This window comes from Trichechus manatus, unplaced genomic scaffold (assembly GCF_000243295.1).
Source record: "Trichechus manatus latirostris isolate Lorelei unplaced genomic scaffold, TriManLat1.0 scaffold00024, whole genome shotgun sequence".
In the NCBI taxonomy this organism is placed as follows: Eukaryota; Metazoa; Chordata; class Mammalia; order Sirenia; family Trichechidae; genus Trichechus; species Trichechus manatus.
This window is the reverse complement of record NW_004443960.1, coordinates 18,554,677-18,569,738: the sequence shown is the minus strand read 5'-3', so window position 1 is coordinate 18,569,738 and position 15,062 is coordinate 18,554,677. Positions and strand designations below refer to the sequence as shown.

The following is a 15,062-nucleotide window of genomic DNA, read 5'->3' as shown; positions in this document are numbered from 1 at the left end:
GTGGGGACCATGGTCTCGGGGAACATCTAGCTCAATTGGCATAACATAGTTTATAAAGAAAATGTTCTACATTCTACCTTGGTGAATAGCGTCTGGGGTCTTAAAAGCTTGTGAGCAGCCATCTAAGATACTCCACTGGTCTCACCCCGTCTGGAGCAAGGGAAAATGAAGCAAACCATAGACACAAGGGAAAAATTAGTCCAAAGAACTAATGGACCACAACTACCACAGCCTCCACCAGACTGAGTCCAGCACAACTAGATGGTGCCTGGCTGCAACCACTGACTGCTCTGACAGGGATCACAATAGAGGGTCCCAGACAGAGCTGGAGAAAAATGTAGAACAAAATTCTAACTCACAAAAACAGACCAGACTTACTGGCCTGACAGAGACTGAAGAAACCTCTAGAGTATGGCCCTCGGATACCCTTGTAGCTCAGTAATGAAGTGACTCCTGAGGTTCACCCTTCAGGCAAAGATTAGACAGCCCAGTAAAACAAAATGAGACTAAAGGGGCACACCAGCCCAGGGGCAAGGACGAGAAGGCAGGAGGGGACAGGAAAGCTGGTTACAGGGAACCCAGGTTTGAGAAGGGGAGAGTGTTGGCATGTTGGTGGGGTTGGTAGCCAGTGTTACAAAGCAATATGTGTACTAACTATTTAATAAGAAGCTAGTTTGTTCTGTAAACCTTCTTCTAAAGTAAAATTTAAAAAAAATTATGGAATTTGATTGTTGAATTCAGATTTTGTAACTTTCTATTTAGGTTCAAGTTGATGAAGGGGTCCCGCTGAAGATTTGCTTATCGCAGTTCTGTAAATGGATTCATAAGATTCAGCAACAGAAGAAGATTTTTTTTGCTGCTGGGGTCTTGGATCCTTCTAGTTCCGAAGTAAAATTATGTGCCTTTGTTACTTGGTCAGGTAAAAAAATAAGTTATGCCTATCCTTCGTAAATGGGTAGCACCTAATTCTTTATTTCCAGTAAGAATTATACTTGTTAACTTCCTGGGCCAGGAAAAGAAATACAAGTGCCTAGCAGATGTTAACTAAGAAAAGTAAATTCATTAATATTTTTTAACTTACCATTCTGGGATACCCTAAAAATTTAAGCCTTAACTTTAAGAATCTTTCTAGATGATTCTTTTTGTTCTTCTGATTCCAGGTAAATGTGATTAAGTAAAAACTGTTACCGTGCTATTTGTTACAACCTTGAATAGAAAGTGTTCTCATTTAGCTTACATCCTTTGCTTTTGTACCTTAAGGCTTACCAATATAGACATAAAAAGAGAAGAGGGGGATTTGAAGTAGGCCTTTTGTATGACCACTATATAGCATTACCATTAATCGTCATTGATAAGAATGTTGTGCCATTGATCGCATAGTATTCGTAGTCATATTTTGTTTTAATTTGCTAGAAAATGTTTGGTTTCTCAATTACGTAAATATTTTCCTAGAACGTTGAAAGTAGATAACCTTCTCCATATAAACCCACTGTCATCAAGTTGATTCCAACTCAACAGTGAACTTATAGGACAGAGTAGAACTGCCCCATAGGGCTTCCAAGTCTGTAAATCTTTATGGAAGCAGACTGCCACATCTTTCTCGGGGGGAGCGGCTGGTGGGTTCAAACTGCTGACCTTTTGATTAGCAGCCAAGTGCTTTAACCACTGTGCCACCGGGGCTCCTTCTCCATATACCCATTGCCATTGAGTTGATTCCGACTCATAGTGACCCTATAGGACTGAGTAGAACTGCCCCATAAGATTTCCAAGGAGCGGCTAGTGGATTAGAACTGCTGACCTTTTGGTTAGCAGCCAAACGCTTAACCACTGCACCACCAGGGCTCCCTCCTTCTCCATATAGGCCTTGTAATTTGATATCTTCCCCTTCTTTCTGAAATATTCAGTGTAGTTTACTGGAGTGCTTAAGAAATCATGTGGAAACATTGTCACCAACCTAATTTCTTAGTAGTAAGTTATGTAAAGTGAATACTTACTAGATATTAGCAGAACAATAAAATCTTATTATTTTATTTTATATCATCTTCCAACATTTTATTTATAAATTTATAAATGATGATGGCATAAGTAAAAAGCTCTGGCACCATGGACTTTGTTCTCTTTTTATGTACTTTATGCAGACTGGGACTTGGGGGTTTGCCTGGAGTATGAGTGTAAAAGAAAACAGCTGTTAAAACCTGTGTTCTTAAATTCTTGGATTGATCTCAGAGCAACTTATAAGGTAAGGGTCAAAAGATGGGGGCATGTTCACTTTCCATCTATTGAAAAATGATTAAGCTTTCTCCCCACACGTGGTTATGAGTTTCTACAAATAAAATGTTTTCTTTTTAAATATTCACATAAATATATTTCTTTATAAGTCTTTGAAAACAACAACAATAATAAGTACATTTCAAATTTAATAGAACTGAAAATCATGAAAAATGGTTAATACGTTGCTTTTCTAACAGTAATTGGTTTTTTAGATATATCTTCTTTTATTTTCTTAGCTTTTCTATAGGAGAAAACCAAAGGGACTAAGTGGTGCCTTGCAGGAAGTGGGAATAGAATTTTCAGGACGAGAGCACTGTGGTTAGTATAAATTGAAAATTAATTATGTAAGTCATAAGAGTATTCTATTTTTATAAAATATTTAATGTGGATCCCATTTATTTTATAATATCATTAGTAAAGAATATCTTTCAGCCTAAAAAAAGCTCCTAATCCTACAATTCAATTGTTTGTAAGACATTGAAATTACTACATTCATAAACTATTATAAAGACCGCCATCCAGTGCCTTTCTAGTTGCTAAAAAGAATGAAAAGAATTAGCTGAATCAAATAAAATTTAAACAAATGCCCAAATAACACAGTGGACTACTGAAAAAAGTGATAAAACTAGTAGATTACTCACAAATTTTGGTCCCTACAGAATGTTAGTCACATTTTGTGGACTGCCTAGCAAATTTTTTATTTCCTCAGTAAATGTGGGAGACCTCTTCCTACAGTGATGATGCTGCCACAACACCAGCTTACCTGGTTAAAATTAGTAGATCATAAAATTAACAGTGTGCCCTAATTTCCATGCATCACCACCACCAATTGCTGTAGAGTCGATTCCAACTCATGGTGACCCCATGTGTGTCAGAGTAGAACTGTGCTCCATAGGGTTTTCAATGGCTGATTTTTTGGGAAGTAGATCACCAGGCTTTTCTTCCAAGGCACCTCCTGGTGGACTGCAACCTCCAACCTGTTGATTAGCAGCTGAGCATGTTAACCATTACACCACCTAGGGACTCTAATGTCCATATAAGTGGTAGTTGGTTTTTTTCTTTGTGTATTTCTTTATGTTAGTACTACCAAGTTCAGTGTTTAATATCTGTTTCCTCAGGGTTGGATGATTCTCGGAATACTGCCCATCTTGCTTGGAAAATGATCAGGGATGGTTGCTTAATGAAAATCACTAGATCGTTGAATAAGGTTAGTGGTATCTTGCCTCTTTATTCCGTCATCTCAAACCCCAGAAGTCATCATAGGCTCACTGAAATGTAGATTTCACATGTGGTCATTTATACATGGCAGTGCAATCGTTAAGGACTTGGCTGCTAACCGAAAGATTGGTGGTTCAGATCCACCCAACAGCTCCACAGGAGAAAGACCTGGCAATCTGCTTCCATAAAGATTACAGCCAAGAAAACTCTATGGGGCAGTTCTACTCTGTCACATGGGGTTGCTATTAGTCGGAATCTACTCAATGGCACATAACAACAAGTCATTTAGAAATCAATCAGTGACATTTTTCTCTTTTGTCTTATAATGTATACTGAAGAAATTATAAACCAAAGCTATTGGATTTGTCTGTGGAATCACAGGTGTCCACTAAGAGGAATCCCAACATGTTGGCCAGAAATTTGAATACAAATCAGGTTGAAGAAACTTCTGACTGCAACAGTAGCCTCCAGGTTCCCAGTATGTATGATAAGGAGCCTAAGATTACGACAAATTCCAATGAAAAAATTCAGATGAGATCGGCTTGTGTGAATTCTTCCGTAAAGGTCCAGCAAGATCAGTTACAACTAGAGAGCGATGTGAAAGCAGGTCTTCACAATGTCAAAAGCTGTTTATCTGTTTTCACTAGTAAGTCCTATACTTCTCTGGGGCAGTTGCAATCTCCCAGCTTAAATTCACCTGTCGACATGCAGAAGCAAATAAAAAATGGACACCTTGCATTTAATACTAAATCTGACTCTTCAACAGTTGGTTCAGGGTTGGTACTTGTTTCTACTACCATTTCTTCTGTTAATCATGTTTCTGATATGGAAACGAATTCTGCTCTTGACTGTTTACCTATGTTGGCTGATTGGGAGGATGTAGCTTTACTGCCAGCATCTCAGCCTAAGCAAAATATAGATTGTATACTTCCCATTAGTGACTCAAACTTAGATACTTCATTTAATTCTGAGGAGGGATTAATGGTTTTAAAAGAACCTGAAATGCTTGGTCGTGAAAATTTTGGAGGTACAGAGGAAATGCCTCAAAAATCTGAGACCTCCAAGTCTGTTGTGTACAAGAGCCCTCATACTACTATTTACAACGTAAAGAAAGTCAAAGACCCAGTTTCAAATGTTTCTGCCTTTAAGTTACCTGAACCCAAATCAAGTACCTTCAACAGTGTTAATGCCAATATGTCTCATTCTTCAATTTTGGGGAAACATCCTCTTTTAGGCAGTACTAAAAGGAAGCCATCCAGTCCCCCAGCTTTCCCCCTAGTCAAAAAACAGACCTTCACTATCCATGAAGAAAAGCCTACATCATCTGATTGCTCCCCAGTGAAAAGTACCTCCCAGAAGATTCTCCCCTCTGTGTTAACTTCTACAGTTAACCTACAAGAGCGTTGGAAGAGTGGGAAAATGACACCTCCTTTATGCAAGTGTGGACGAAGATCTAAGAGACTTGTTGTTTCTAATAATGGACCAAACCATGGAAGAGTCTTCTATTGTTGTCCTATTGGAAAATACCAAGAAAACAGAAAACAGTGTGGTTATTTCAAGTGGGAACAGACACTTCAGAAGGAGAGAGCCAACAATACGGTTCAGTCTCATTCCCCTGGGGGACTCCCTTTTAGTTCTCTAAAAACAAGCCATATTTCTGACAGAAATGTAAATTTTTCTACTAAAAATTCTTTGAAACTGAGACCTTCAATGAGGAGTTGATAAACTCTCTTTATATCTAAATACAGTTTTTACTTTAATGTGATTTTTTTTAATGTAAACATAAAAAGCGCATAGGGCTACAAGTTACAAGAACTGAGAAGACATAGCTGAGCTTTGTAGACCACATTGAGACTATTAAAACACACATACACACAAACTAAAAATAAAGAAAAAATAAATTTCATGGACTTCTAATTTTATCTGCCAGTTCTGTCTTCCATTTGCCTTTTGTTTGTTCATGTATGAACTCTGATTGATCCTTAAATTCCCAAGCATTTTGAGTATTCTGATAATGTCTTAAGGAGCCCTGGTGGTACAGTGGTTAAGCTCTGAGCTGCTAACCAAAAGGTCAGCAGTTTGACCCTACCAGTTGCTCCGTGGGAAAAAGATGTGGCAGTATGCTTCTATAAAGATTACAGCCTTGGAAACCAGTTCTGTGAGGCAGTTCTCTGTCTTGTAGGATCTCTGTGAGTCAGAATTACTCGATGGCAGCAGGTTCGGTTTTTGGTTTTGATAATGTTTTACACTATTTCAGGAGCCCTGGTGGTACAATGGTTAAGAGCTCAGCTCCTAACCAAAAGGTGGGCAGTTCCAATCCACCAGCCACTCCTTGGAAACCCTATGGGGCAGTTCTACTATGTCCTAAAGGGTTGCTATGAGTCGGGGTCAACTCGATGGAAATGGACTTGGTTTTGGTTTTGTTTTACACTATTTTAGTTATATTTTTATATGTTAACATTTGAGGAAATTTTAATGTCTTGAAAACCACAAATAAAATTTTTGTAAACTGTATTTATTAGGTTACATATAGTAAGAAACAATGGTATATGGTATCCTTTGATAGTCAGACCTTGAAATAAATTTTAAAGTACTTTTAAACTATTTGAATAAAAATGACTAATAAAAATCCCTACTCTGTTTTCAGGTACACACTGGTACTTTAAGGATTATGTTAATCTTTTGCCTGATTTTTTTCTTTTTCTAAAAATTTTTATAAATTGTTTAGTTTTATTATAAGGCTTGAAGATTGGTTCTGATTTGTAAATCAGTATATTGGAAGAATTATCCAACTAAGATTTAAAAACCAACAGTACAAAGATTTGGTTCAGACAATGCTTCTATACTATACATTTTTTAATTCTTCAGCAATTGATGGTATTCTTTTTATATTACTAAACTATAAGGAAAATGACACTAATACAGGGCATTTAAACAAAATATTTTATTTCAAAATTCAGTCTCTGATGTCATAACCACAAGATATTTTAAATCAACAGGTTATAAGCATACTGCCAGTTTTTGATCACCTTCCATAATGTTGTGGGTTTTACAAAATCTTTGTTTTATAGATACTGTGATAATTAATGGAATGAATGACTTTAAATTGTTTTCCATTCTTTTTTTCTCAGTTCATTTCTTTTTATCTTCCCATTGACAGTCTTTGGCAACTCTTGAACAAATTCTACCTGTTGGTATCAAGGGGAAAAAAATTAGCCCAGAATTTATCTTTTGATAAAGTTGATTTAGATAGTTCTAATATGAATTCTGTGAAGCTCTGGTGGTGCAGTGGTTAAGTTTTCGACTGCTAACCAAAAAAGGTCAGCAGTTCAAATCCACGAGCTACTCCTGTAGGATCTCTATGAGTCAGAATAGACTCAATGGCAGCGGGTTTGCTTTCTGGGTCTATGAATTCTAGATGAGAGGATTAGGACACCTATTAGGGTGAATTTTTGGTAATAACCAAAAAGGGAAAGGGGTATTGCTGAGGAGATTTTTCTTGGTTTCTATTATTTACTATAAGTTCAGTGAACCAAATGACCCAACAAATTAGGTTAAGGGTTTCATTTTAATCTCAGAGATTCTGATTCTTCACCATATGTCATTAGTTCAGTTTGGAACATTTAGTATAGCATTTTTGAGGAGAATGTTCATTAATATCAGGGGAGTGGTCTGCCTCTACGTTTCCCACCTGTGTTGCCCAAGTAGAGGCCTTGGGCCCAGACATTCTCTAAAGAGCCTGAAAATTGGGTCTCACTCTTTCCCAGTCCCTTCTGATCAGAGAAAGCTTCCTCCCTGTTCTGGGCACACAAATAACTTTCTCTGCCTCTTGCTCATGTGTGGGAACCATATGGCACCTGGCCAACCCCACTTCTATATCTGTTCCTGGTAGGGAGGGGATGGGATCTCCCCCAGCTGCGGCACAAGAGGGGTGCACATGTAACATCTGCCCTGCACTGGCCACGAGGGTTGACTCGCTGGCTGTGGGAGACCAGTGCCCAGAATTGAAGCTGATCTCGCTCTGTCTCTTGTGAGTAAGGTGTTATCTCATGCACTAGTAGAGCATGTGGTCTGTGTCTTTTGAGGGCAGCCTTGAACCCTGCCACAACAATTAAACAAAAAATGGCTGAAATTTTCCCAGTACACTGAACAAATATTCATCATAATTAGAAATACCTACCTTTCTGGGATATTTGTAAGGTGCTGTCATTTTTTTTACATGCTCTTGAATCTCCTTTTTTAATTGTTCTTTGTCACGTGACTTGTAATCAGGTTTCAGAACAATAAAAGCCTTTACTACCTAAAATAAATATTTGAAACACCAGGAGAATAAGTTGTATATTTTTATGGTTTAATGTGTCTTGTTTGCTTTCTCCAACTGGGAATCTAAGTGCCTGGTAGGGTGGGCCAGAAGGTTTAATGGGATTTGGTCCCAGCTCTGTGATCTTAAGTCAGCCAGTTGACCCCTACACCTTCTTGTCTGTACTTGATACAGGAGAGCTTCTGAAACCCTTGCTTTGTTTGTGATCTAACTCTTGAACCCTCTCACCTAACTACATCTTGAAGTCTACTTTCTGACCTGTTTATGATTATCTCTGCTCTTGACATATTGCCTCATCTTTTATCTCCTTCAATAAAGCTTCCTCTTGGAAATTTGGCAGTGCACTAAGCAAAGCCCCTTGGGTAACAACTCAGCCCAATACAGGCTAGCTTCTAGGTCTGTGTCCTCCCCCCGCCCCGATAGTATGGCCCTTATAAACACCCTTGACACTGGGTTTGCCACATCTTGAACTATGAGAAAATAAGTATCTGTTCTTCAAAGCTACCCACTTGTATTTTGCTTATGGGAGCACTAAGAAACTAAGATGGTGCCTTTAAACCCAAACTGCCGTGTGGCTGGCACCAGTAAGAGTGGGCTTTCAGAGCTCCTGTCTTACTCATAGCTTATTTCCTGAATCCTCTGCTTACCTACTTACCCAGCCTGCTTCCGACTGCCTCAGCACCTGTGTCTGACCTTGCTCTCATCATGATATCTAATGCCACCGTATCCTCCTTGGCTGTACCATGGACTATGTACACTTCCAGACGTTCAGCCTGACCTCTGTCACCTATCCAAGTGTGAGTCTTGGTTGTTGGCATTTACACCATCTTAGCCCTAGCCTGTGTGGTAAGGAATCAAATTCTTTCTCGTATAGATTTTCTGGTCTTAATCTTTAGCAGTTCTGACTTGCATATTTAGTAAATTAATTTCTATCTGACTTGCATATTTAGTGAATGAATCATGTGGGTAATTCCGTTTCAATGAACTACAGTTAAAAAGTATGTGTTAGATTGCCAACAAATTACAAAGTCAAGAGGAATCAGTTCTACCTCTCCTCTGATGGGGTCTGGGCTGCTAACAACAGCTGATTCTTCAACCGCAGGGTGCTCAGTCAGGGCACTTTCTACTTCAAATGGTCCAATTCGGTAACTGGGAAATAAAGCATACAGCAGGATGAGCAGCAGGTTCACTCCAGAACGCCGATGATCCATTAACAAAGACGTGCAGAGATGGAAGGTTACCCAGAGGATAATATGACATCGTCTGATCTTGCAACAAACCAGAAATACCCATCTTCATCCATATACCCCCTGTCCCCAGTGATATAGAAATTGCCTCGTAGAGTTGAAGCTGTTTTTGCAGGATCATCCTGCAAAACAAATAACATTTTGTTAATGTTATTATGAATGTGACTCTTCTGTTCAGTTGTGTTTTTAATTAATTCTATTGTGGTGAGGTACATATAACACAAATTTTGTCATTTTAACCATTTTTAAGTGGACAATTCAATAGCATTAATTACATTCACCATGTGCAACCATCACCACTACCTATTTCCAAAATCAGTTGGATTTTTTTAGTCCATTTTTTTTTTTGTGGTAAATGTATAGATACCAAATCGTTGGCCATTTCAATAATCTTCACATGTACAGTTCATTTAGATTTTTAAATGCTCAAGGAAAAAGAAAAGTTTGGCTCCTTTGAGAAGCCTCTGGCAACAAAACAGAATGAAGAGGAGCCAGAGTGTGAAATAGGGATGAAATCCCAGCAGGGTGCTAGCCCAACATAAGGAAGGTAAACTACAATCACAATGATTAGACGTGCCTCCATCCTGAGGATTTTCTCAGATGGATCAAAAAATAAGTACCACAGGAGCTCAGAGCCCAGAGGAGTAGGAGACATAAGTCTTGCTAATTGGTTAATATCTAACCCTGGCAGAAAAAGAGAGAAGTGAATACTCAGAGTTAAAAGGAGGCACCAACATCTAATAATTTTTGTTTTTGTGTTTTGTTTTACACAAAAGCAGAGAGTTGGTTTTGTAACTTTGGCATAGAAAAAAATGAAGCATTGTTATATTATGAAAGTTTACTGACAAGTACAGCCTGGACATTATGTTAAATTGATATAAACTTTGGTCTAATTTGTATACCTTGATTTGAGATGAAAATATGCTTGCAAACATTAAGGAGATTTGACCTAAAAAAAAAAAAAACCCAACCAAACCTGTTGCCATCGAGTCCAACTAATAGTGACCCGAGAGGACAGAGTAGAACTGCCCCATAGGGTTTCCAAGGCTGTGATCTTTATGAAAGCAGCTGGTAGGTTCGAACAGGCAACCTTTCCGTTAGCAGCCGAGCACTTTAACCACTGCACCACCAGGGCTCCTAGGAGTTTTGAAGGCCTCTAATAAAAGAAACAATCTCTCTGCCCCCTTCCCTAACCTCGTGTCACTCCTCCCAAGAAGAGAGATCGTTAGTCAGGTTTCAGGATACTGATTATGTTTTATAGTGGAGTGGGTCAATGGACGGTAAGAGGGCTGTCTCTTTCCAGGGCTCCCTTCCTCTTGACTTTGTGGACCTAGAGCAGTGACCTAGCTTAGGTGGACCAGCTTGCTCTTCTCTAGCAAGCATTTGAGTGCTTCTTCAGTTTCCTATCTTTTATAGCTGTTAGGAGGCTCTTTTGGGATCCACTTTGGGAAAGAGAAAAGGCTTCTTAGGCCACATTTTCTTCTCCACAGAGAGTTCTCTGCATCGGAGCTTCAGACATAGGCTCAACCAACAATAAAATGCTTCCTTTCCTTATCCATAGACTATGGTGACCATACATCCTGGTTTACCCAGGACAGTCTTGGTTTATGTCTTTGGTGCCAATGTAATTATTAATAGCTCACCCTTTCAAGTGTCCTGGTTTGAAGGACAAATTATATGGCTGCCTTATTATGTAAGTATCTGCCCCCAGGAAGTGATCTAGAATAGAATTTGGATATTTCTTGATTATCAGAACTCCGATTTACAATGTCTCTAGTTTAAGAGACATTAAAAATACCAAGTGCTCATTAGCATCTGTACAAGATCCCCAGTCTGTAGGATTGCTATTCAGGACAATGAATCTCTCAAGAAAGGGCCAAGTACCTATCCAAGGTGTATCTTGTGGAAAATAAGGATAGTTGCCAGCACTTTTGAGAAATAAATGTAAAATAAGAGATTATTTAATAAGTCTCTTACTACATATCGAGTAAAAAGGCCAAGTGGTCGATTAGGTAGAACTTGAATTCCAATATCTCCTTCTTGTCCAGGAGGTAGAACATTGCCATTTGCATCTAAAATCTAGGATAAAACAGAACAGTTTATTTAAAGGAAATTTTATTTAATGCTACATTTAAATGTTTTTATTTTTTGCCTTTTAAGAATACAGACTTCAAAAAATTTCTAAGTATAATTTAAACTCCTAAAAGAAATGTATTTGTTTAAATTCTTAGTGCATAAAGTATTATAAAATGCAGGTTACCAAAATATAAAAGAAGAATAAAAATTATCTTTAATTCTATCATCCAGCAATAATCACAGTTAACATTTTTGGTGATACCCTTTGAGATAAAATAGAATCACTTTATAATATATTGTTTTGCAACCTACTTTTATCAGTAATATATCTTGATTGTGTTTTCCTCTCAATAAATAGGTATCTTTTTTATTGCTTTTGAAATTCTGTTTAGCTGTTGAACAAAACTGTACTTCAGAAGCCCAGTTCAAGTAAACAGGAAAAAGGAAATATTCTCTGTTGAGACAATGTTTGGTAAGCCCAAACCTTGCTCTCTTTCCCTCTTCCCAACCCTAGAAGTCCCCAGTAGTACTGAATAGTAGCTAGCATGCTAAGCACTCACTATATAATCCACTGCCATCAAGTAGATTCCGACTCATAGCTACCCTATACAACAGAGTAGAACTGCCCCCATAGGGTTTCCAAGGATGTGATCTTTATGGAAGCAGACTGCCACGTCATTGTCCCGCAGAGCAGCTAGTGGGTTTGAAACAGAGACCTTTCAGTTAGCAGCCAAGAGCTTTAACCACTGTACCACCAGGGCTCTCTACTTATTACATGCTAAGTAGTAAATGCTAAAGCTCTAAGTACTTCACATGTATTCTCTTTTTTAATCCTGCCCCATAGGATTAAAACATTCCTGTATGATTAGAACTATTATTATGCCCATTTTATGGATGAGGAAACTTAAGTGCAGAGAGTTTAAGTAAGATAGTGATTGTGCTGAAATTCACATCTCAGCTATCACACTCCAGATCTTATGCTTTTAACCTTTACACTCCTTTGTGGAATCCTTCCAGGAAGCAGTTATTTCCTGATTCAGGGCATTTGCACATGCTTGACCACTTGCCTAGAATGGTCTTTCCCCCCACCATCATCCCTAAGTTTAAAACAGTCCCCAGGAGACCTTCTCTCAGTCTATTGTGGGTCCTCTCTTGTACACTCCCAGCTCCTGTTCTATTTCCTTCATAACATTTGTCACTCTTACCACACTGTGTTTAACTCATCCCTGTCTCTCCTATTGGACCCTAAACTCCATAGTGCCTGAAACATGACAAGTATTTATCCAAATTAGCATTTTCCGGGTTCATTGTTTGCTCACTTTATATACTGGATTTTTGCTCCAAATAACTTTCAGATGCTTCTAAATAGCAAACTCTGCTCTGCTTTTTTATACATCCACCAAGTACCTTTAAATCTGAAGTGTGGCTTGAGTGTAACCAAAAGCAGTTTCCATCGAGTTGATTCTGACTCATGGCAACCCCATGTGTTAAGACAGAGTAGAACTACACTCCATAAAAGTTTCAAGGCCGTGGCTTTTCAGAAGCAGATCATCAGGCCTTTCTTCAGGGCATCTCTGGGTAGGTTTGAACTGTCAACCTTTTGGTTAGTAGTCAAACGTTTAACTGTTTGCACCACCCAGACTTGAGTATAATACTTGCCTGGCACTTTCCAGCAGGCAAGGGGCTGATGCTCAGAATGTGAAACTTGAAAGGCAAAAGAATTCTAATTATAAAAACTTCTTTTTACCTCTTGCAAACAAAAAAATATAAATTCCCACCCAGTCCTTTAAAGAAATGTTTGGCTCCAAGTACCAAGGAATTAGGAGTCTGTGGGTGGCACAAATGGTAAACGCTGGACTACTAACCAAAAGGTTCGGAAGTAAGTCCAGGTGATCTGCTTCCGAAAGGTCACAGCTTTGAAATCCCTATGGAGCAGTTCCACTCTGCACACGTGAGGTCACCATGAGTTGGAATTGACTCGACTGCAACTAAAAGCAACAACTAAGAAATTATTGACGGAAAGGAGATATGTTAAACATTCCAATCACTTGTCACTGACTACTCTTCAAGCAGCAGTCAAGAAATTAGATGACACATTGCACTGGGCAAATCTGCTGCAAAAGACCTCTTTAAAAATGTTAAAAAGCAAAGATGTCACTTTAAGGACTAAGGTGCGCCTGACCCAAGCCATGATGTTTTCAGTCACCTCATATGCATGCAAAAGCTGGGTAACGAATAAGAAAGACTGAAGAATTGATGCCTTTGAATTGTGGTGCTGGTGAAGAATATTGCCAGAAGAACGAACAAATCTGTCTTGAAGAAGTACAGCCAGAATGCTCCTTAGAAGCAAGGATGGCAAGACTTCGTCTCACATATTTTGGAAAAGTTACTAGGAAGGATTAGTCCCTGGAGAAGTACATCATGCTTGGTAGAGGGTCAGAGAAAAAGCGGAAGACCTTCAAGGAGATGGATTGACATATTGGCTGCAAAAATGGGCTCAAACATAGAAATGATTGTGAGGATGGCACAGGACCTGGCAGTGTTTACCTCTGTTGTACATAGGATCACTATGAGTCGGAACCGACTCAACAGCATCTAACAACGACAACAACACTATTTAATAAACGGGAAGACAGAAACACTCTATCTCTTGGAAGAATCTCTTCCACTCTTTATTGCTCCCAGGGCCCTAAAAATCTTTAAATATGAAAATTAAGAGCTTTGGGCTTTGAAGTTGCAAGAATCTGATATCCCCCTGGCTGGAGCACATCACCACATTCCAGAATGTCATTGCAATACGCTCTTAACCAATTAATAAGAGGCCAAGTAATAAAAGCCCTTGGGGAAGGGTTAAAGATGAAGTAGCTATGCTGATTGGGAATGCGGCAGAATACTATTTCCCTCGCAGCCACACCATTTTTGTATTCAGAGATAGCTACTCCTGGAAACCCCTGGGCTGAATTCGTGGGGAACTGGTAGGGGTACATTGCAGTTGGAAACACACTGAGTACAGCTGTGCCCATGAGACCCTGACAGCCATGCCTGTGGGACTTGCCATCCAGACCAAAACCCACTATCATCGAGTCAGTTCGACAGAGTGGAACTGCCCCATAGGGTTTCCAAGGCTGTGATCTTTACAGAAAAAGATCACTGGGTCCTGGGTCTTTTCTCCCACGGAGCTGCTGATGGGTTTGAAGGGCCAACCTTTCTGTTAGCAGCGGAGCCAAATGCTTAACCAGTGCTCCACCAGGGCTCCTTAGGAATTGTCATAAACAGGAAGATTAAAAAAAAAGAACACAGCTGTGTGAAATGCCAACTTGATTTCCTGTAATGCAGACATGATAATGCTTAATTATCAACATTTTGTTCTCCAACCTAAGACAGCCTATTAACCAGTGAATGATTGCTAAGCCTGGTCACAGAATGTAACCAGGGTTCCCCTATCATCTCTTCTTAGGAAAGCTTTTCAAAGGAGAGAATGTGAGGGAGAGGTGAATAATAATAATAACATCATCTGTCTTATGGACACTTATTATGTGCTATCTTAGTTATCTAGTGCTGCTATAACAGAAATACCACAAGTGGATGGCTTTAACAAGGAGAAATTTATTCTCTCACAGTTTAGGAGGCTGGAAGTCCAAATTCAGGATGCTAGCTCTAGGAAAAAGCTTTCTCTCTGTGTCAGTTCTGAGGGAAGGTCCTTGCCATCAGTCCTCCCCTTGGTCTAGGAGCTTCTCAGTGCAGGGACCTTGTGTCCAAAGGACGTGCTCTGCTTCTGGTTTGGCTTTCTTGGTGGTAGGAGGTCCCCCTGTCTCTCTGCTCCCTTTTCTCTTTTATATCTTGTCATGGTTTGAATTATGTCCCCCAAAAAATGTGTGTATCAATTTGGCTAGGCCATGATTCCTGGTACTGTGTGATTTTCCTGTATG

At 39.2% G+C, this 15,062-nt stretch overlaps 2 protein-coding genes across 2 annotated transcripts in view; one reads left to right on the top strand and one right to left on the bottom strand.

Moving 5' to 3' along the window:
• The window catches only part of ERI2 (ERI1 exoribonuclease family member 2), a 9,294-nt gene extending 3,716 nt beyond the window's left edge, over positions 1-5,578 (top strand). Inside the window, exons 5-9 of the mRNA XM_004373311.2 lie at positions 763-919; positions 2,139-2,239; positions 2,508-2,589; positions 3,390-3,478; positions 3,871-5,578. Of these exons, the coding sequence (XP_004373368.1) occupies positions 763-919; positions 2,139-2,239; positions 2,508-2,589; positions 3,390-3,478; positions 3,871-5,211 (1,770 nt within the window). The 3' untranslated portion in view covers positions 5,212-5,578. The remainder of the gene's footprint in view (positions 1-762; positions 920-2,138; positions 2,240-2,507; positions 2,590-3,389; positions 3,479-3,870) is intronic.
• Positions 5,579-6,145: 567 nt separating this feature from the next.
• ACSM3 (acyl-CoA synthetase medium chain family member 3) overlaps positions 6,146-15,062 on the bottom strand; it is a 40,086-nt gene continuing 31,169 nt past the window's right edge. The window contains exons 10-14 of the mRNA XM_004373310.2: positions 11,035-11,136; positions 9,052-9,179; positions 8,860-8,959; positions 7,670-7,789; positions 6,146-6,677 (exon numbers count right to left, since the gene is read on the bottom strand). Coding sequence (XP_004373367.1) covers positions 6,591-6,677; positions 7,670-7,789; positions 8,860-8,959; positions 9,052-9,179; positions 11,035-11,136 — 537 coding nt within the window. The 3' untranslated portion in view covers positions 6,146-6,590. The remainder of the gene's footprint in view (positions 6,678-7,669; positions 7,790-8,859; positions 8,960-9,051; positions 9,180-11,034; positions 11,137-15,062) is intronic.